This window comes from Eriocheir sinensis, chromosome 40 (assembly GCF_024679095.1).
Source record: "Eriocheir sinensis breed Jianghai 21 chromosome 40, ASM2467909v1, whole genome shotgun sequence".
Taxonomy (NCBI): Eukaryota; Metazoa; Arthropoda; class Malacostraca; order Decapoda; family Varunidae; genus Eriocheir; species Eriocheir sinensis.
This window is the reverse complement of record NC_066548.1, coordinates 6714269-6735883: the sequence shown is the minus strand read 5'-3', so window position 1 is coordinate 6735883 and position 21615 is coordinate 6714269. Positions and strand designations below refer to the sequence as shown.

The window sequence follows — 21615 nt, the reverse complement described above, 5'->3', positions numbered from 1 at the left end:
TATTCCTTTGTCCAGTTTCCTCCGTCCCCTCCTCCTCCCTTCTTAGTCTACGTTTTCCTCCCTTCTATCTTCGTTTACCTTCCTTCCTCCATGATTCCTTTACTTCGTCCCTCCCTCTTTCCTTCCCTCCCTTACCTTTCCTTCTCTCTGATTCCTTTACCTTGCTCCTCCCTTGTTCCCTCCCTCCCTTACCTTCCCTCCTGTCTCACTTCTTTTCCTCCTCCCTCCCTCTTTCCCTCACTCCCTTACCTTCCCTCCTGTCTCCCTTCTTTCCCTCCTTCCTCCCTCCCTCGTTCCTTCTTCTCTGACTCCTTTCCCTCGTTCCCTCCCTTACCTTCCCTTCCCTCCTGTCTCCCTTCTTTCCCTCCTTCCTCCCTCCCTCGTTCCTTCTTCTCTGACTCCTTTCCCTCGTTCCCTCCCTTACCTTCCCTTCCTTCCTGTCTCCCTTCTTTCCCTCCTCCCTCCCTCTCTCGTTCCTTCTTCTCTGACTCCTTTCCCTCGTTCCTTCCCTCCCTCACCTTCCCTCCTGTCTCACTTCTTTCCCTCCTCCCTCCCTTCCTCGTTCCTTTCCTCCCTTACCTTCCCTCCTGCCTAACTTCTTTACCTCTCTCCTCCCTCCCTCCTGAGATGAGTTTTCCAGGTCTTACTTTCCTCCACTCCTCCGTCACTCCGCGAGGCTGATAACGATTTTTCCTCCTCGTCCCTCCGCGCTGCGATTGGAGATGATAACTGTGATTACTGTTCCGGGCGGCGACTGTGACTGCTGGTGACTGCTGAGACGAGACTGATGGACGTGGTGACTATGACTGACTGACTGACTGGTGACTGTTGAGTGTGAGTGACGGACATGGCTCTGACTGACTGACTTGTGATGATTTTGATGTGATTGTAAATGGTGGTTCCTTCGAGTTAGGAGATTGTATGGAATAACTGTGTGTGTCTGACTGGTTGTAACTGGTGGTTCTTTCGTCTATTGGAGGATTGAGTGTGAGTATGACTGCCAAGCAACTGTGTGACGGGGACTGTGAGACGTAACTGGTGATAATTATAAGGTGTGACTGTAACTAATGTTTCTTCCGAGTATTGAAGACTGAATGTCATGTCTGTGAGTGACTGGAAAGCGGATAACTGTCTGATGGTGACTGTAGGGCGTAACTGGTGATGAGAGAGGAGTGTTACAGTGAAAAGGGATAAATGTCGGTTATGCCTGGTGAGACTGACTGACTGACTGTTGGTGACTGTGATTGACGGATGACTGTGAGCAACTACGGTGATTTTTGTGAATGAAAGGAGTGATTGAGGTAGTCCTGTGTGTGTGTTGGTGTGTGACTGTGGGAAATAACACTGACTTCAGGGACTTGGTTTTTACTGTTATGTGGGGCGCGATGCACTGACTGAGCTGGTGAGAATACTAAAAGATAGACAGACAGATAGACAGACAAACAGAAAGGCACACACACACACACACACACACACACACACACACACACACACACGATACCAATCAACAGGAGAATGATGAAAGACTGACTGGGTGTGACGTAATGACTGGGAAACTGACTATCATGTTGTCTTTATCAAGTGACTGACTGACTGACTGACTGACTGCTTTACTGATACTGACTGGTTACTGGTTTGCATCATGTTGTCTGAATACCACCGATGAGTGACTAACTGACCTATTGATAGTGACTGGATATTATTGGTTTGCATTACGCTGTCTGTTCCACTGATGACCAATTGATTGACTGGCCGGTTAGTGATGTGTCGCGTTATCCCATCAAATTAATTAGGTTCGGTGATTTATCTGGGCGTGATTGTTTTGATTTGGAGCTTATGTGATTTTTTTTTTTTCCATGTATCTGACTTTTTCATCACACACTATTCGGCTATCACGGGAACGGATGGGCTTACGAATCCGTCCGTCTGTCTGTCTGTGGTTCATCGTAACTTTCCTTCATTAGTTCCCCAGCATATGTTATCTTTATTTATCCATCAATATTTACATCTATCTATGTTTATCTATATCTATCTATCTAGTATTTGTCTAGTAACATATAGTTTTGGGCTTGCAGACTTTATATTTCGTCTACAATCCAATTTTATTTATTCAGAAGAGCAGGATGGCAATTTTTTTTTCCCTTTCCGGCCGCTGAGGAAGGTTCAAAACTAATTTAGACCTGGACGTGCTGGGGGAGCCGAGGGTGCAAACTGAAACGAGACACACCCAGAACGCCTCCACCTCACCCATGATTCAAATCCACGGCCTCTATAACTCGGGTCTGAACGAGTCTTCTGTTAGGGGAACAAAGGCAATAACGTTAAAGGACAGACCCAAAATATCTCCTCCTCGCCTACCTACAATGCCAACCCACGCCTCTCCGCTGTGAGCAAGAACGCTAACAGCTACAGCGGGCCGTGTGCCGTGTGTCCATCAGCCAGTGTTTGCCTCTCGATCTATTTTTATCTTCCGCCGCCTCCATTTGTGTTTGTGTTCGTCGCACGCAGTTTTCCGGTGCGGGACACGCTGCCCAATTAATGCTCGCTGCGAACATACGGAGCGAAGGTGACGCGTTCAGATTTTTATATTCCGAAGCCTCGGCGGCCGGCAGGCGGGGCGGACAGGGCCGACTCACCGCTGCGGACAGCACGGGCAAGGCAGGGGCAAGCAGTTACGTTTCAGGAGCACAGCCACTAAATAATTATCATAACCACAGAAAAATAAATTGGTTAATTATAATCACATGAAGGATAATGTTAAATTATCTTCTTGGTCTTGAATACAACACTGACTTGTTGAGATAATAACTATTTCGAAGTATCAATAATAATAATTATACTATTACTACTACTACTACTATTACTACTACTACTAGTACTACTATTCCTATTACTACTACTATTAATAATAATAATAATAATAATAATAATAATAATAATAATAATAATAAAATCAATAATAATAATAATAATGATAATAATATTAATAATAATAATAATAATAATAATAATAATAATAATAATAATAATAATAATAATAATAATAATAATAATAATAATAATAATAATAATAATAATAATAATAATAATAATAATAATAATAATATACATTCATAAACAACAATGAGAGCAACAATAAAACAATATATATATATATATATATATATATATATATATATATATATATATATATATATATATATATATATATATATATATATATATTTATGTGTTGAAAACAAAGAAAATCGGAAAATAACCTTCTTGGACTTGCTCATGAATACGTAATTTCGGTGCAGATCCAGAAACTAACGCTAATTTAAACACAAAAGAAAAAAATTTACATAGCAAACTCAGAGGATAAGGGGCCTCTGTTGGAGTATGCCCGAGCGGAGTGCCTTAACGATGACTTAGGAAAAAAGACTCCTACCACTACTGCTACTACTGCTACCACTACTACTAATACTGCTACTACTACTACTACTACTACTACTACTACTACTGATAATGATGATGATAATAACAACAATAGTAATAATAATAATAATAATAATAATAATAATAATAATAATAATAATAATAATAATAATAATAATAATAATAATAATAATAATAATAATAATAATATAATGAGTCGAAAATAAGAACTTTACGCTGCCATTCACAAAGCCATACCAAGCAGCGAAAAGGCGGAGATAAAAGCGGCTCCTAAACGTTTCCAGCCGGCGGTAGAGCGGCGGCGAGGCTCTCCAGCAGGCAGCCGCGGGCCACCCTTTGTCCCTCTTCTTGCCGACGCTCAGCCAACAAACAGGTTACCTTCGAGCACGCGGACGATGGCACTCAGACACTTAGACTTCAGACCTCCTCGCCTTCACTGTCTTTCTTATTTCTTTGTCTTCCTTTTCTTCTCCTTTTTATTCTTTCTTTCGTCATTTGTTCGTCGTCCTCCTCGTTGTTGCTTCTTTTTCTTTTCCTTTTTCTTTTTCTTATTTTCCTTCGCCTCATCTTCCTCTTCTTTTTCTTTCATTCTTTTTTTCTGATCTTTCTTTCTTTCCTCCTTTTCCTCTCTTTCTTTTTCTTTTTCTCTTTTTTTTTCTTCTTCTTCTTCTTCTTCTTCTTCTTCTTCTTCTTCTTCTTCTTCTTCTTCTTCTTCTTCTTCTTCTTCTTCTTCTTCTTCTTCTTCTTCTTCTTCTTCTTCTTCTTCTATTTCTTTTTCTTCTTCTTCGACTTTTAAAATTTTTCTCCTCGTCTTCATCTCAACGTTCTGCTTATGCTAGGCCTCACTACTCGTCTAATATTATTGCTATTAATCAAAGTGGAACTGTTATTACTTTCCTTCAAGGTACTATACTTTCAATTTTTGTGTGAATCTCTTCATTAGAAAGTCAACACGTCCACAACCCGGCTTTTCACTTAGGCCATAACGCGCTTCACTTTTTGCGGAAATTCACGCTCTTCCCTTTTCATAGTCCCCGAGGCTGGACTGAACACAGGAATGCCGCGTGACCGATTTCGAAAGTATTGCCAGATACGAAATATGCAACAAACGGAAGTAGAGTGTATCCAGGCATGTCACAGAGATCAGAAATGAACCGCATGAACCACAGCTGGAGAGGAATTTACCGTCGCTGTGGATTTGAGTTGATAAGGATATACATTCGCTCATTTTTACTCTCTTATGTTGTAATTTTAAACTTTCTTAGCGGTGATTTGATGGTCAGCTACAACCTGTGTTAATGTAGCTCAAAGATGCCAGATTGTCTTACTCAACCTCTCATATTTACCCAAAACTGAACCGGTAAATACTATGCTCTGAGTACGACAATCTGGCAACGGTGGTGTAGCTGAATTTTGATTGGAAGGTTCTCTCGAGGTTAACTGACCCCTCGGTGCTCCACTTCCCCGATACGCAATCAAAGTTATTGCAGGCGGGCTCCCTAATGGTGAGCCAAGCCACTCGCCGGCAGCCGCGGGCACTCAGCCGTCCGTGATATTTGAGTGCAAGACGTCAAGGACAGCACTTCCGCAGCGCGCCACCCAACCATCGCCGTCCCCGCTTCGTCGTCTCCGCTTCCTTCCCTGCGATGACTACCTTACCTTCCCGGATCCCATGATTTTAGCCAGCAGGAAACTTCCCGTATCTCCTGGATGAGCTAGGTTTATAAACATTCTTTACCTCCTCCTCCTCCTCCTCCTCCTCTTCCTTCACGTCTTCCTTCTCTTTTCACCTCCTCCTCCTCCTTCTCTTCCCCCAGCACAACCTCTACTACTATAAAAAACTACTACTACTACTACTACTACTACTACTATTACTACTACTACTACTACTACTACTACTACTACTACTATCTCCATCAGAATAATTGGCGCTCCCCTTACTGTCCTCTAACAGGAATCAACAAAGCGTACAGTCTTCTTTGTTGACAGCGTGACTCTCACTCACTTTATATATCAAAGACGATTTTACGAATCTCAGGATGACGAAGAACAGTTTCACTTAATCATTTACTGTTTTCTCAAACCTAAATGATATATGATATAATGAGGCACGAAGTAACGCTATTTCTTTGACGTGAATATATGGTAGATACTAATTGCTATAATTATTACCTATCACAGTCTCTTATTAGACCTGGCCAAGTACAACGCCAGATAAATACATATTGTAGTTTACTTCGACTTTCACTTTCGAAAATACATAATGTCAAGCCTTCTATGTATACATACCAGGCTTTTGCTAATATATTTCTGCATGTAACTAACACAACACACAAGTGCCTACTCTGCTTAGTGAAAAAATTCACTGAAAAAAAATCCTCCAATCCGATACACATTAGCAAGCGGCCTTCAATCACTAGTTTCTACTCACGCGCAGGTGTTGGGGTCCTGCAGCCACTGTGGACTTGGAAATAGAGTAAGGCTGTCTGGAATATTTATACTGGGTTCTGCCTCGGGGCTCAGGTTCTGAGCTCTGCCTGGGAGCTGAGCTCTGTTCAGGAGCTTAGATTCTTGTCTTCTGAATTCCTATTGCAACGGATGGCTTATTTATTGCTGAGGGAGCACCAACGCCGCAACCACACGGCACACACGAACATGAACCTTATGTTCTTTTACTGTACATTTCCTTCGCTATGAAAATGACAAAAACATAACACTAGGTGAGCGGTGACTGCCTGCTGCATCTCAGCGTCACGTCGGTGTCACCGTCCCCATTGCCGTCACGTCTTTTGCATATACCTATTAACGTCCTGTCGCATCGGCGTTTGCTACCCTTGCTGCGCTTTTACGACTCGGACTCAAAATTCCTCACGCTTGCACGATCCAGCACTCGGGAGCATCGTGTTCAGCGTCAGCCCGAATGTGCTTCGTTATTTGAGGGGCTGCTTGAAGGGGGAAGGAGGACTTAATTAAGGGGCCCAGCATCATATTTGCAGCTCCCACATCATCCCACCACCGCCACCACCACCACCACCGTCACCACCACCATCACCACCACCTGTCGCCAACCCTCACCGTCCGCACCAAACACGTAATACCAATCATCGGCCGCGGCTCCCTTTGCACGCTTATCAATATTAGCATTATCACCTCCATCTCCACCACCGCCATCAAACGCCACAATCACCCCCGCCATCATTACCGCCGCCGCCGCCAGCGCCGCGCCATCAACAACACGTCTCATCACCTCCCTCATCACCAGTAACACCATGTTCATTTTCCTGTCCGCCACCACCTCCATCACCGCCACCACCACCACCATATTCACGCCACTATCCACCTCCACTTCCACCGCCACCACCATATTCACGCCACTATCCACCTCCACCTCCATCACCACCAACAACAACCATCCTCACGCCCCTATTCACCTCCACCAACACACCACCACCACCACCACCAGAACTCCATCACATCCACTCCCTTTGTCCTCCTCCTCCACCACCACTACCACCACCACCACCATTACGTTCCCTTCCACCACAACCCCTTCCACTTTGACAATCCCTTCCCACCATAGTCAGAAGCTCCACCATACTCACGCCTCCACTCCACCACAAGCCTATATATGACCTAGCTTACCATACTGATGCCCCCCTCCACTACAACCACCACAAACTCCACCTATATCATCACCACTACAATAATATCCCTTCTTCCTCCCCCCAAACTATCACCACCACATCCAAGTCCATCTCCACCATCACCACCACCGCCATTATCAACACCATAATGAGTCATCACTTAAGGAGATGGCTCTTGTCTTTCTCATGACTCAGACTGACAGACACACAGCCACTCACACACACAACCATGTATGTATAAGTGTGTGTGTGTGTGTGTGTGTGTGTGTGTGTGTGTGTGTGTGTGTGTGTGTGTGTGCGCAGGAGTATGTGGGTAGGTTCGTGTGGGTATATGTAACTGCGTGTGTGTGTGCGTGCGTGCGTGCGCGGTGCTAAAGTAGAGCCTCCCTTCCACTATCAGCCGACCGCCCGCGGCCTCGTCTCGTGTGTGTGTGTGTGTGTGTGTGTGTGTGTGTGTGTGTGTGTGTGTGTGTGTGTGTGTTTCATTGATGGTAACGGCTGCGGGAGTTTTGATCGTGAAGTGTAAACGATGAAGATTTTCTCAAACCAAGTGGATACCAGGGCAGAGGAGGAGGTGGAGGAGGAGGAGGAGGAGGAGGAGGAGGAAGAGGAGGAGGAGAGGTGTAATGTTGGAAGGTTGGAGAACGAAGGGAAATTTCAGGTCAAGAGGGAGATAAAAGTAATCGTCGTTACGTAAGGAGGGAGGTAAGGGAGAGAGAGGAGGGAGGGAGAGAGAGAGAGACAGCCTGAGGGAAGGGCGGGTACAGAGACAGGAAGGGAGGCGAAGAGGGGGAGGTAGAAGGGAACAAGGAGGTGGCATCGATGTACTGTGGATGTAGCGAGAGGGAGGGAGGGAGGAGGAGGGAAGAGAAGGGAGAGAGAGAGGAAGGCGTGAAGAAAGATGGAGGGAGGAGATAAACAAGACGAAGGTAGTGGAGTCGCTGGTGGTGGTGGTGGTGGAGGAAGAAAAATGATAGTGTGGTAGGGGAGGAAGGGGAGGTAAAGAGGGAAGTGAAGGAGGAAAGTAAGAAAAAGAGAGTTGGTGTTGGAGAGAAAAATGATGGCGGTAAGGTAGAGAGAGACGGACGACAGGAGGAGAGTGAGGAAGGAAAGTAAGAGGAAAAGAATGACAGTGGAGGAGGAGGAGGAAGTGGAGGAGGAAGGAGGAGAATGGGAGAAAGTAAAATGAAAATGAAAGTGGAGGAAGAGGAGGAGGAGGAAAAGAGGAGAAAGTAAAATGAAAACAGTAGTAGAGGAGGAAAAAAGGAGAAAACTCGAGAAAGTAAAACGAAAGTGGTAGAGGAGGAGGAGGAGGAGGAGGAGGAGGGGAAAATGGGAGAACTTCGTAACATTTTGGGCTGCCGTTCCCGCAGGTGTGTGTTCCTCCTTAATTAATCAGAGGCAGGTAACTCCGGGCCGAGGACGCTTTAGAATTCACGGGCAAAGACTCGCTAAGTCATTTGATCTCTCGCCGAGCCAACCAACGGACACCTCTTCCCGCCACTCCAGCCGCCCAATCCACTCCATCACCTCGTCTTTCTGAACTACTCGTGTGGTGAAAGAATACTCGAGCTTCCCCTTCTCTAACACTCTCTTTAGTGAGGCCATAAGCGAAGTTTCACGGTAAATTGCAATCTTTTGGGGGAAATCTTGGGGAAAGGCGAAAAGGTTTTACTTCTACGCGGCATTTGCGTGAGGTATTTTTTATGTTGTTCAGCGCCCCTCCGTCGAGACCATAACTGCAGGGGTTGTATGCCATTAGTACTGAGTGGCTGGCGCGGTGCTTGACACTGCTAACACTCCGGCAAGACGAAGAATGTTGAGTGTATGTTAAATGTTTGACAGACAGACAGACACAGACAGATTCCAACAAGACGAGGAATTTTGAGTGTATGTTGAATGTTAGACGGACAGATAGACAGACAGAAAGACACACACACACACACACACACACACACACACACACACACACACACACACACACACACACACACACACACACACACACACACACACACACACACACACACACACACACCACTCCACACCACACCACTCAATTCCTCTGCCCTCCACTCCATTCCACTCCACTCCACTCCACTCCACTCCTCTCCTCTCCTCTCCTCTCCTCTCCTCTCCTCTTCTCTTCTCTTCTCTTCTCTTCTCTTCTCTTCTCTTCTCTTCTCTTCTCTCTCTCTCTCTCTCTCTCTCTCTCTCTCTCTCTCTCTCTCTCTCTCTCTCTCTCTCTCTCTCTCTCTCTCTCTCTCTCTCTCTCTCTCTCAAGGTATCTAACTCTTCCCCACCAGGAGTCCCCGCTGGGTCTTCCGTTTCCCCTCCCAGCCAAACCTCGCTTCCGCCTCCCCTCCAGTACCTCAACTTCTTATGTCTCAGGGAAACATTTTCGAGACATTCCGGACCCCAAATGCGTGCTGGTCTATCACCTTAGCCGGCACTGCGATGCTTCTTTTCTCTTTATTACTGCCCGCGACAGCCAAAGCAGTATTTTCAACGTTACTTTTCTATGTTCTCATCATTAGCTCCAAAACCATCCGACCTACATTGATGAAACTTGGTATGTACATGTATATTGACCTAACCTAAATATTCATTAAAAATCAAGATCAAAAGTGAAGGTCACTCAGACAAAATATATTTAAATTGTTTCTACATCCCGTACTCTTTATATCATGAAACTGTTATATATTGTTCAGGAGGAGAACCAACCATAGTCGTCACACATATTTTCACATAGTTATCGTAACATTAATCAACTAAGCAAAACTATTCGTGTAAAAAAAATGATAGCAAAACAAGTGTTTAAACATTATTCTCTTCTTTTGCTTCGTTATAACTCCATTATTTTTTTTAGCGTTGAATTTTCGATCAGAAATTCGAAATTAGTACACTTATCTGGTTCCGGTGGTACACATACTCATCGGTACCAAAATATCTAGGAAGTTAAATTTGACGGGAGCACAGACTTGCGCCGAGGCAGCCAGGCGGCGTGACGGGTGAGTGAGTGCAGAGTGCGTTGGCGAGTGCTGTTCGTCTGGTTACTGGCTGTTCATCACATCCATACGTCATACTCAGCTCTTTAAAGTTCCTCTTCTGCTTAGTGTTACTATTCTACAGCCTCCCTCTTCGTCCTGTCCTGTTGTTCACAGTTGTTGTCGGCGTACTCGCTCTTCTTTCCGCTTCATGGCGCTGGTGTCGATAATTCACCTTTCATCTTGCGTTGTCTTGGTATTATAGTTACTGTTTGCTTTTCGTCCCGCTGGATCTCATAGCCTTGCTGCCCACTTTCCCTTCTCATTTCGTTCATAATCATTACTTTTTTTCCTGGCTTGTGCTCTCATTTCTAATTTTGCTCGTAAAATTGCTTCAATTTTCGAATTTTGTCATCTGTTATTCTGCTCGAATAGACACCATTTTTCTCTAAAAGATATTAGACTAATCTAGGCTTTTTTTACCTCAGGTTATTACAAATGCTCTCATTTATACTCCCACGAGAATCATTAATCTGCCTGTTGCCGATATTAATCATTTTGGTTTGGGAACAACACTCGACGTTATAATTTGAAATTATAATTTTAAACATTGGATCACGGATATATATATATATATATATATATATATATATATATATATATATATATATATATATATATATATATATATATATATATATATATATATATATGCACAGACATTTTTTTCATAGAAGTGAGTTGCTGTATACAAGCAATGCATGGCTGCGATATGAATGTCACGTTTAGAGTCGGCAGAGGAGCGGAACGACAGCCGAGTAGAAGAGGCGGGTGTCGGGTTCCTGGCCGGATATATGCGCAGAGCGTTGAGGGAGACGCGTGGGGCCGCCCAGTGGTGTGGCTGGAAATAATGAGTCACGCTAAGTGAAAGAAACTGCTGGTCGAGTTGATATTCAAATCGTGACGCCAGTGTAGAAATGTTGAGAGAATGTTTACGAGATGCTTAAAGAAAAGTTGACACAAATTGGGCTTTCCTTTCTTAGTTTTTTTTTAGACGAACTGTGGGCGAACAACGATCTGAAATGCTTAATCATGTGATTTATCCTCTATTACCATTTGCTCTATATGCCCTGTGTTCTTTGCGAGTCCCTTGGAAGCTAGTAATTAAATTTAGTCCAGACAGTCTTGGCTCAGGAAGGTGTGTGATCTTCTTACATTCTGAACCTTCTCTGCTTTGCCGTGCTTTCCTTCTCTGATGTCCGGTGCTCCGCGAGGGTTTGTGTCATCTCGAGTGCCGTGGTATCGAGTGACTGAGGCTCCAGACTGTGTTGACTCAAGCAAATGGTACAAGCATATTTCCCTTTCCACACACTCGTCACAGTTCCACTTGACGCTGAACTGATGTGGGAGAGCCGAGATGAAAGGGATCAAAACCCTTTGGGGGTGTACTGTAACGGGACATGAAGGCAGAACCGGGGTGCGGGAGTCGACTCGTTTATTCGTTCGTTTATTTTCGCCAGCACGATGGTTGGCTGGGCTACGGTAGAGCCCTGAGGGAGTCGGCGATTACTGCGTCATAGGTCGGCCTGGGTAGTGGTGACGGTCTGGTACTGGTGCTGGTGGTTGGTTACGTGGGTGGTAGTTGTGGTGGTGGTGGAGGTGGGTATGGTGGTATTGACAGCAGTGGTGCCGGTAATATACAAGTTAGTGGTAGTGGTAGCAGAGCGTTCTTTTAGGCAATTGTGGTGGTGGTTATAGTGGTGGTAGTGGTGATAGTGGTGACGGAAGCGGTAGCAGTGCGTTCTTTTAATAACCCGTGGTAGTGATAGTGGTTGTGGTGATAGTGGTGTTAGTGGTGGTGACGGCAGCGGTGACAGTGCGTTCTTTAACAAGTTGTGGTGGTGGTGATGACAGTAGAAGTGATGATAAATTGTGATGATGGTCGCTGTGGCAGTACGTTCTATTAATAGGCTGCGGTGAATGTGGGACTACCAGTGAATGGTAGTCCCACTCAACAATCGCAATATCGCCAAAGTTTACTGCCCCCAACGAGTGTAAAACCTAACAAACGAAATCCCTTTGATCCTCTGTTTTGGCGTGGGTGTTTTTATTCCGCAGCGGGTCGTCGGTTCGCTGGAATAAGATATTTTTTTATGATCATATGCATATTTGAATCGTTCGTTGGTGCCCGGCGAATATTTGCACATGTTCGTCCCCAATCCGCTACACCGCCGTCCAGCCTTAAATGTTCCTTTCTCTTGTTTTGTTTTGTTGTGTTTTTGTTATATAAGTGTTTTGCTGCGAATGAAAGTGAAAACGAACCTGGCCCGCACACCTGACTGGCTGACTGGCATCTCTCCCAGTCCATCTTTTCACCCGGAATGTTGTTGCAAAAAAAAATAAAAGAGTGGAGGCCTATCTGTTCCGTGAGTCTGACTGATTCGCCGTACAGGTAGAAGCTAATGGCAGGTGTTAATGTGCCCGTCAGTTACATGATACCTGTTCAAGAATTTTTTTCGTACTTTCAAATTTACTTCTTCCAGCCTGACCTACATTTCACTTCACTAATTCCAAAAGATTTCCGTTATTATTGAATTCGCCGCACAGGTAGAAGCTAATGGCAGGTGTTAATGTGCCCGTCAATTACATGATACCTGTTAAAAAAATCGTAGTTTCAAATTTACTTCTTCCAGCCTGACCTACATTTCACTTCACTAATTTCAAAAGGTTTCCGTTAAATCATTTCAGATGTGGATGATTAAATAAGACTTCTTCTTTAAGTTCGTTTTGACGGAGATGAGCACTGAGACCAAGCGCAGCTATAGCGAATGCCCCTAACATTACCTTACCTTTTCTTTTAGTTTAGTCTCCGTCTATTTTACCTTTCTTTTTAATTTAGTTTCCCTCTGCTCCATCCTTTAAGTTCTGTGTTTGTCTATTTTACCTTTCTTTTTAATTTAGTTTCCCTCTGCTCCATCCTTTAAGTTCTGTGTTTGTCTATTTTACCTTTCTTTTTAATTCAGCTTCCCTCTACTTCATCCTTTAAGTTCTTGTGTTTGTCTATTTTACCTTCCTTTTTAATTAATTTTCCCTCTACTTCATCCTTTAAGTTCTGTGCTTGTCTATTTTACCTTCCTTTTTGATTCAGTTTCCCTCTACTTCATCCTTTAAGTTGTTTTTGTCTATTTTACCCTCTTCGTTCTGTTTTCGTCTCCTTCAGTGCTCTAGAATCTAAATCCAGCCCAACCCTTTACTCTGGGGGTTATCACGGCCCTACCTCGAAAAATGATGTGTCTTTCCCCAAACAGCGCGGCGTCAGCAGAACACGTCCAATGAAGGGGAGGCAACATGCAACACATCCATCACGACACCCCTGTGCTCACTAGAATGCGAAATGCACATAGTTATCACCGTAGGTTTTCCTTGTGTCCCTACTCCATGGTGCTCACTTCGCCTTTCTCCGTGTTGTAACCAGTATTTGTCTCTCCATTCCTTTGTGTGCGATTCTTAGCTTTATCTGTAAGTATTTTTGCCACGGGTTTCCATTCATCGTCGTCATCATCTTCAGCCATTGTTTGTTTCCCAACGTCCTCTATCTTTGTCTGATGTTTCTCCCTCACTTTGCTTTGTTCTCCCTTCTCACACCTTCCTTGCCATCCTACAACATCCATCCTTTGTCTCTCACCCTGCTTCATCCATCTCTCCTCATCCCCCGGCTTCATCTTCCCTTCTTCACCCAATTTCTCTCATCCACCTTTTTTCCATCCTGCTCTGGCTTCATTTTCCCTTCTTCACCCACTGTCTCTCATCCACCCCTTTTTCCACCCTGCTCTGGCTTCATTTTCCCTTCTTCACCCACTGTCTCTCATCCACCCCTTTTCCGTCCTGCTCTGACAAATGTACAGACTTAATATCTACATCCAGTACTTTATGGGTTGCAACGTTACTTATTGTCCAGCTGTTATCTGTTATACGCATGATATAACCTGCACAAATTAAATTCTCATCTTTATTCGTCATTGCAATATCTTCTACCTTTGTCTGTTCACTAATCCATGGTGCTCGCTTTGTGTTTCTCCATGTAATAATCACCACCACTTTTATCTCATTTCTCTTTGTTCGATTTTAGTTCTCTCTCTCTCTCTCTCTCTCTCTCTCTCTCTCTCTCTAAATCTCTTCCCGCGGGGCTCCATTCACCGTGTGCTCCTTAAACATACGAGCCCCACGTAGCAATAAACAAAGCAAGACCACATAAAAAAATAAACATAAAAACATCCAGGGTAAAAATCTTCCGCTGCATGGAACATACGTATACAATATAACATTCACGGCATAACAATAAGGAAAGGATTTGCGAATACATATCTCGCCGCCACGCCAAGTGCACGGACGGAGGAGCGTTTTTCTTTTCACCGTATATTTTCCGGGTAAAGAATGGTCACTGCACAAAACAGGCTGTGTGCAAAAAAGCGGCGCAGCAAAACACGCAGCGGAGGTAAAGCGGACCTAGGAAAAAAAAAAAAGTGTCGGACGCGAAATGTTTGTGTGTAAGAGAGATTCCTAGAACAGGTGAGTGAGATATGAAGGGTGAGGATGGATGAGGGTGGGAGGAGAGGAAAAGGTTAAACGAGGCAAAGTTGAAGGAGGGCGGATGAGGCAAGGGTGAAAGAAAGGGTGGATGAGAGAGTGTGTGTAGAGTGGTGAGAGAAGGGGTGGATGAGAAGATGGGAGAAGAAAGGTGGATGGGGCAGGGTGGGAGAAAGGGTGGATGAGAGAAAGTGAGACAAAGAGTGGATGAAGGTGAAAAACAGGGTAGGAGATGAAAGTTAAAGAGGCAGGGTGTCCTAGGATGGAAGGGTGGGGCAGGGTGAAAGAAAAAGGGTGGATGAGAGAGGTTAGGTTAAGTAGGGGGGTAAGGAAGGGTGGATGAAGCAGGGTAAGAGAGGAAGGGTGAATGTGTTAGCTGCAGCAGAGTGATGGAGACAGATAGAGAGAAATAAATAAAGTGAGAGGAAGGGTAAATGGAGCAGGGTGGATGAAGTGGAGCAGCTGATGGATGGTATGTGGGGAGGGAGGAGGAGCGGGTGAAGATGGATCGGTGCAACAGGGTGCGGGAGGGAGTGGGGTGAGGGAAGATGGGTGAGGCAGAAGCAATGGGTGAGACAGGAGGAATGGGTGAGGCGGGCTGGGGGAACAGAATGACCGACGTAGAGCAGAGGCAGGTCAGCTGAGGCAGGTGCTCGGCTTTGTGAGTTTCGTCTTTAAGGGACGGCTTCTGTTTCCCCCACTCCCTCCCACTCCCCAGCTGCAACTCCCACTCCCTTCTCTTTCCCTTTCCCACACCTCGTTCTCTCCCCTTCTCATGGCTTCACTCCGTCCATCCTGCACGCAACCCGCCTGTAACTGAAATAAGGACACACCATTTATTTTTCTCCCCAGATTCCCTGTTGATATCGCAACGCTCAAGGTTGGCGACTCTTACTGCACCGACGGGTCGCCGAGACAACCAGGGCCTGACGCCACGATCAAGGGTCTGGCGGACCAACCAGAGGTCTAACAGCACCATAGGAGAATTTATATCATTCACAAGATTCTGAAGGCTGTCTCAAGAGCTTCATATTACACCGAAGACCTGACATCGACACCATGCTCAAGTTTCGCGTCACCAACAGCACGAAGGCCAGACGGGCGGCGGAGGCCCAGAGGAAGGCCCTCGAGGAGAAGGTAAGGTGGAGAGGGGGAGATAGGAAGGGTGGGACAAAGACTCGGGAATGTTTAAGTCATCCAAGTGCCAACGATAAAGGCTGGTGGCCTGTAGGCTGAGATGAGGCATAATTACCTAAGAAAGTTTGTGTGGCTGTTTGGGGGGATCGAAGAGCAGCTCTAAGGTTAGCGAGACGTCGGTATGAAGTTAACTATGCGTGGCTAGGCTCATGAATCGAGGTGATCACTGACCAATACTGTCTTTCAGTAGCTCCCGCTCGTATGTGTGTTTTACTGACAGCAACCTTACTTCAGTTACAGCTAGAGTGGGCCTGGAAGCCGATGGCCGCCATGATGAATGACGCTCAGTCAGACCTCGTCTACTGGATCCCGCCGCTTTACAGCTCCAACTTGCTAGCGGCCGCTGCCGCAGCATCTGCTGGGGCCCCTCCATCACGTCGCGCCTCCGTTGCTGTCACCCCTCAACCACGCCGCTCTTCTCTGCCCCGTTCCTACGTGAGCGGGGTGCCCACCCCTCCCCGCCGCCCCTCCCTCACTCGGACTACCCTCACCCGGCCCTATGGGGGCTCCTCACAGAGGAAAAGGCGTCTGGCCCAACGACGCCCAAAGATGTCCCTTGGTAACATTACACCGACGGAGATCAACATTGTTCCCCCACGACCTGAGGTGCACTGCCACGCATGCGAGCATGAAGCAGATGTGAATGTCTCGGGACAAGAGGACACAGACACTGACAGCGGCATGCATGAAGCAGCCGCTCACGAGCTGCCCGGCTTTCCTCTTCAGCAGCACTCCCACGACCCCCACCACCCCCCTCACTACCCCTCACAGCCCCCCCACGACCACCAGCAACCCCATGACCCCCAGCAGGAGCATCAGATGCACCCTCCTCCATATTCCCAGGATCATCCGCAGCAGATGCCGAGCGGCTATCCCCCGGAGCACCAGGTGCCCGGCAGCTACCCCACGGAGCACCCGATACCCAGCAGCTACCCCCCGGAGCACCAGATGGCAGGATACCCCCAGGAACATCAAGTGCAGGGCACCTACCCTCAGGAACACCAGATGCCAGGCAGCTACCCTCAAGAACACCAGATTCCGGGCACATACCCCCCGGAACATCAGATGCCCAGCAGTTACCCGCAAGAGCAGCAGGCAGTTCCTGGCTATCAGCCGGAGCAGCAGATGGGCAGCTACCCTCAAGATCCCCGCCACACCCCAGAGCCTCCGCACCACCCGCCGGCAGCCGAACATTCCCAGGACCATCAAGACCACATCCTGCATCAACAAATCTTGTATCATGAGCATCAGCTCCAACAGCTGCAGCAGCAACAGTATCAACAGTACTACCAGCACCAGTACCACCAGCAATACCAGCAGCAACATCAGCAGCAACAACAACAACAGCAGCAGCAGCAGCAGCAGCAACACCAACAACAGCAGCAGCTTCATCAACAGCAGCAGCAGCATCTTCACCAGCAACAGCTCCACCAACAACAACTTCACCAACAGCAACACCAGCAGCACCAGCACCATCCTCAGCACCAACACCACCAACACCAGCACCACCCTGGGCACCCCTCACAGCAGCAACACTCTCGACAGTTCCAACACCACCCACAGTGCAAGCAGCGCCACATGCATCAACACCCGATATCCACCATCAGCGAGGAGGGCTCGGTCACCGCCAACATCACGCCCACCGCCTCCCACCAGGCCGCTATCGCTCGCCAGCGGCCTTTCCGCCGCTCAACCATCAAACGTAAGTATGTCCATGAGCCAGATATCGTGCGACGACACTCAGAACCCGTCAACAAGCCCAAGAGTGCACCCACACTCCTGAGACTCCTCGAGAAAGTGTCCCACATCCACAGTGTGCCTTTCAAGGCCGCTGACGCCAAGTCCAAGGCCAAGGCCAAATCTAAGACCAAGAACTTCTTTTCTCGTGACGTCGAAACTCGCTGCTACGGCAGCAAAAAGATCAAACGACCTTCTGTCAAGGTATACAATGCCCCGAGCCGCATGTCCAGCCGTCGTTCCAAGTCTTCGCAGGAGGAAGAACCCCGCTTCTTTATGCCTCTTGAGCAGCCCGGTCTGGTTCCCGGAGCCATCCCAGTTCCTGTAGCCGCGGCCGGTCCTGGGGAGGCAGGAAAGGGGCCGCATCCTGGGGCTAGCAGACAACCACGCAAGTCACTCTCCGGTGACACTTTCGAATCTCGTCACGCTCACTTACAGATGGTGCTACGGCTGCTGTCACAACTGTACCAGGACAAGGTGGGCCGCCAGGACACAGAAATCAAAGCACTGAAGACCCGCGTACAGACCCAGGACAAACATCTCAAGAAGATGGCCACACTTCTACTGCAGCTTCGTGAAGACGTGATCAGACTGAAAAGTTACCATCAACCACAGCAGCAGCAGCAACAGCAGCAGCCCCAGCGGGACCCCAGCCAGGTGACTGCCAAGGACGTGACTACTACCACTCTCCTTAGCATCAAGGTGGGCGACGAAGGCAAAACGACTATAGACGTGTAGCATGAGGCTCCCCCCCCTCCCCCCTCCTTCGCCTCCCCCGAGTCCCACCCCTCGTCCCCCACCCCATCATTATCCTCTCTGATAGCTTTGGCAACCAGCCCGCTACTAACCTCTCCACCTGAGACCTCTGACGACACACTCGTCGCCAAAGCCAAACCAACCACCACGAAGCCACCACCTCGGTCTCCTTGCAGCTCCCCCACCCCTTCCCTCTCCTCCCTAACTGCCACTCCACAACCCACCCCTCCACCTGACCGACTGATCCACAAAATCCATCCCAAAGCCTCATCATCCGCCTCGCACCCACCACCTCGGTCTCCTTGCAGCTCCCCAACCCCATCCCTATCATCCCTAAATATCACCCCACACCCCACCCCTCCACCTGACTACTCCAATCACTCACTCCACACCAAACCCACATCGCCCTCCATGCACCCACCACCTCGATCTCTGTGTAGCTCCCCCACTCCATCCTCTTCCTCCCTGACACTCACCCCATACCCCACCCCCCCACCTGATTACTCCAGTCACTCACCCCATACCAAGGCCACATCCCCCACAACACACCCAATACACCCAATACCCCGATCTCCTTGCAGCTCCCCCACCCCATCCTCATCCTCCCTAACCCTTACCCCACACCCCACCCCTCCACCTGACCGTTCCAGCACTCCACATCACTCCAAAGCCACATCCCCCACCACACAACCCAAACCTCGCTCCACCCCCAGCTTAGGCAAGACCCGATTCCTCCCCTCCCTCCGCACCTCCCACCCCGCCCCCAACCTGGAACGCCTCGTGCAGAATATCCACAACTCACTCTACACTTCCGTCTCCTCCCCTGGCGCACAATCAACGCCTCGCTCTGCATGTAACTCGCCTTCCCTCGGTTCGACTCCCAGCCCTCGACACTCCCCTCGCGGTTCGCCCTCCCCACGCACCTCCGACCCCCCCACGCCTATCCAGTCCACGCCCACGAGCAGGCCAACAAGTAGCGGCGCCAAACTCACGAAGGGTCCAGACTAAGCTTACCCTATCTCCAGCTTAAAACTCCACATACACTACATACACATGCTCTAAAGAACACACACACACACACACACCTACACACACACACACACACACACACACACACACACACACACACACACACGCACACACACACACACACACACGAGAGGTCCTGGGTTCGATTCCTGGGCGGAGTGGAGACGGATGGGCAGTCTCCTATAATCCGTGCCCCTGTCCACCCAGCAGTGCATGGGTCCCGGGTGTCAGTCGGGGGTTGTGTCCCGCCTCCCGGGTGTGTGTGGGTGTGAGGTTTCAGCCGTACCCAAAGATCCGTCACTTGTGGGCAAGCTCATTCGGGGAGGGTACTGGCTGGCAATCGCGGTCGATCGCGTGGTCACACTTTGGTGAATTACACGCGCGGTCCTTGGTGCTCAAGCTGGATCTTAGGTCACAAATATGTGTCTCATAGGATCATAATAATACTCAGTGTTTCGAGGAGGAACCAGTTGCATAGCTCATTAATATAAATAGCAAACTTATGTGTTTGAAGTTGATATATATATACATATATAAATACTATTTTGAATTATTATCTAATTGATTCCAATACTATAAATTGATATTAATGTGGCCTCAACCTACGAATTTATTTTCTGATCATTCTCGATGTTCATATACCAGTTATGCTGAAAATACATATAAATACATCCCCTAAGATATCAATGATGATTATGATTACTATGATGATTGTCACAATAATGAGGATAATGATGTTTCCGTAACGTGTCAACAAGCACTTACCCTTACCAGTGGTCATAGCTGTGACGGGACACGAACCCGTCCCCGTGGTGCTCCGCGTCGCGCCGCCGCACCTTCACCCAGTAGTTGTTGTGCGTCGCAGGTGCCGGCGAGCGTCCCCGAGCCAGGCAACGGACGGGGACGCGCCGGCTCTGCGGGGGGAGGAGGCTCAGAGGTGGCCGAGACGACGATGGCAGCGGTGGCTCACTGCACCCATACACACGCCTTCATGGTGTGTGTGTGTGTGTGTGTGTCAATACTCCTGTTACATCCAAATGGGTGCCCCCTTCCCTCCCTGCCCCCTGCCACGCCTCCCCGGGTCTGGCACAGCAATATCACGCCATGCTACCCCCTCTCGACGCAGTTTCGCTCCTTTTTGCCTCCGCCATTAACGCCTCGGCCACCTCTCTCCGCCTCGCCCGTAGATGACTCGATATTAAACTGTTTGTTGTCAGAAGAGAATATTTGTTGTCGAACGAACGCCCTCCGTCAGGCTCCGGTAAAACACGAGCTGTCGCGCTCACAAGTAAAACTCAAGTGTCAAAAACCACGACTCGGTGGTTCAGAAACATGTTCAGTCGTCCGCGCCGATCCGGTTTAACTGTGTCGGCTTCGGTGATTCGGTCCGGGAAGCAGAAATAGACTTGTTTTACCGGAAGTGACGTCGTTGTTGTTACCAAAGTGTGCATAACAGTATTTTTTTCCTAATATCTCGTCGGCCCTCCCAACACTTGCCCATCCACGCCATCCTCGGCCTCGCCTTCCAGTCTTCGCGCCGTGGCCCCTCACGGACCCGTCTAGTCATTTTTGCAGTTTTTTACATTCGTACTTAACAAAACTGTAAACTCATTTGCCTACAAGCCCGTACTTCCCGTTCTCCTCTATATCTACAAGTATTTTTGAGTGTTTCTATTTTGAATGACTTTGAAGTTAAAGTTCATACCTGATGAATGTTAGTACCAAAAATATAATTGTTCCCTGTTGAATAAAGAAGATTTATCCGTTATGTAAATGGAAAGCATATATAATATATATCCTTAAACGTTGTATTTATTTTTTTCATTTCATCCTAAACCAAACGTAACGCATCATGGAGATGAAGACAGGATAGGACTCACAGAATCTGGACGCTAATGAAACTACTTGCTCAGGATGATCAAGCAAGTGATGATCGTGCAGTTAAAGTTACAGGTGTAGTTACAACAGTTTTCACATGGCTTGGTGTGTGAATAGTACATCGTAGCCTGTGTCATTACCTTCGTGTATTTTTGTGGTGAACTTCATGAAAACAACAAACCAGAACTAAACTTTGTTGTTTGCCAAACTAATCAGTACTACCTGTAAACGTGTTACGTCCAAAGACACAGCTGTGAGGGACAGTTCACGCTCTGATGTAAACACCGCGCGCCCGTGCACGGCTGCTTGGCGGTGGCTGAGGCACGCGTTGTGTTCCTCTCGCTCTTCGTCGTTTGCAGAGT

The 21615-nt window shown here is 47.5% G+C and overlaps 1 protein-coding gene across 2 annotated transcripts in view; it reads left to right on the top strand.

The window, feature by feature from the left end:
* LOC127009286 (histone-lysine N-methyltransferase 2D-like) overlaps positions 1 to 21186 on the top strand; it is a 25230-nt gene extending 4044 nt beyond the window's left edge. The window contains exons 2-4 of one of the 2 annotated variants that reach the window (XM_050882233.1): positions 13378 to 13481; positions 15509 to 15793; positions 16088 to 21186. In XM_050882233.1, the coding sequence (XP_050738190.1) occupies positions 15716 to 15793; positions 16088 to 18328 (2319 nt within the window). In that variant the 5' untranslated portion in view covers positions 13378 to 13481; positions 15509 to 15715 and the 3' untranslated portion in view covers positions 18329 to 21186. The remainder of the gene's footprint in view (positions 1 to 13377; positions 13482 to 15508; positions 15794 to 16087) is intronic. The other variant, XM_050882232.1, reaches the window with a different exon arrangement.
* Positions 21187 to 21615: the final 429 nt, after the last annotated feature.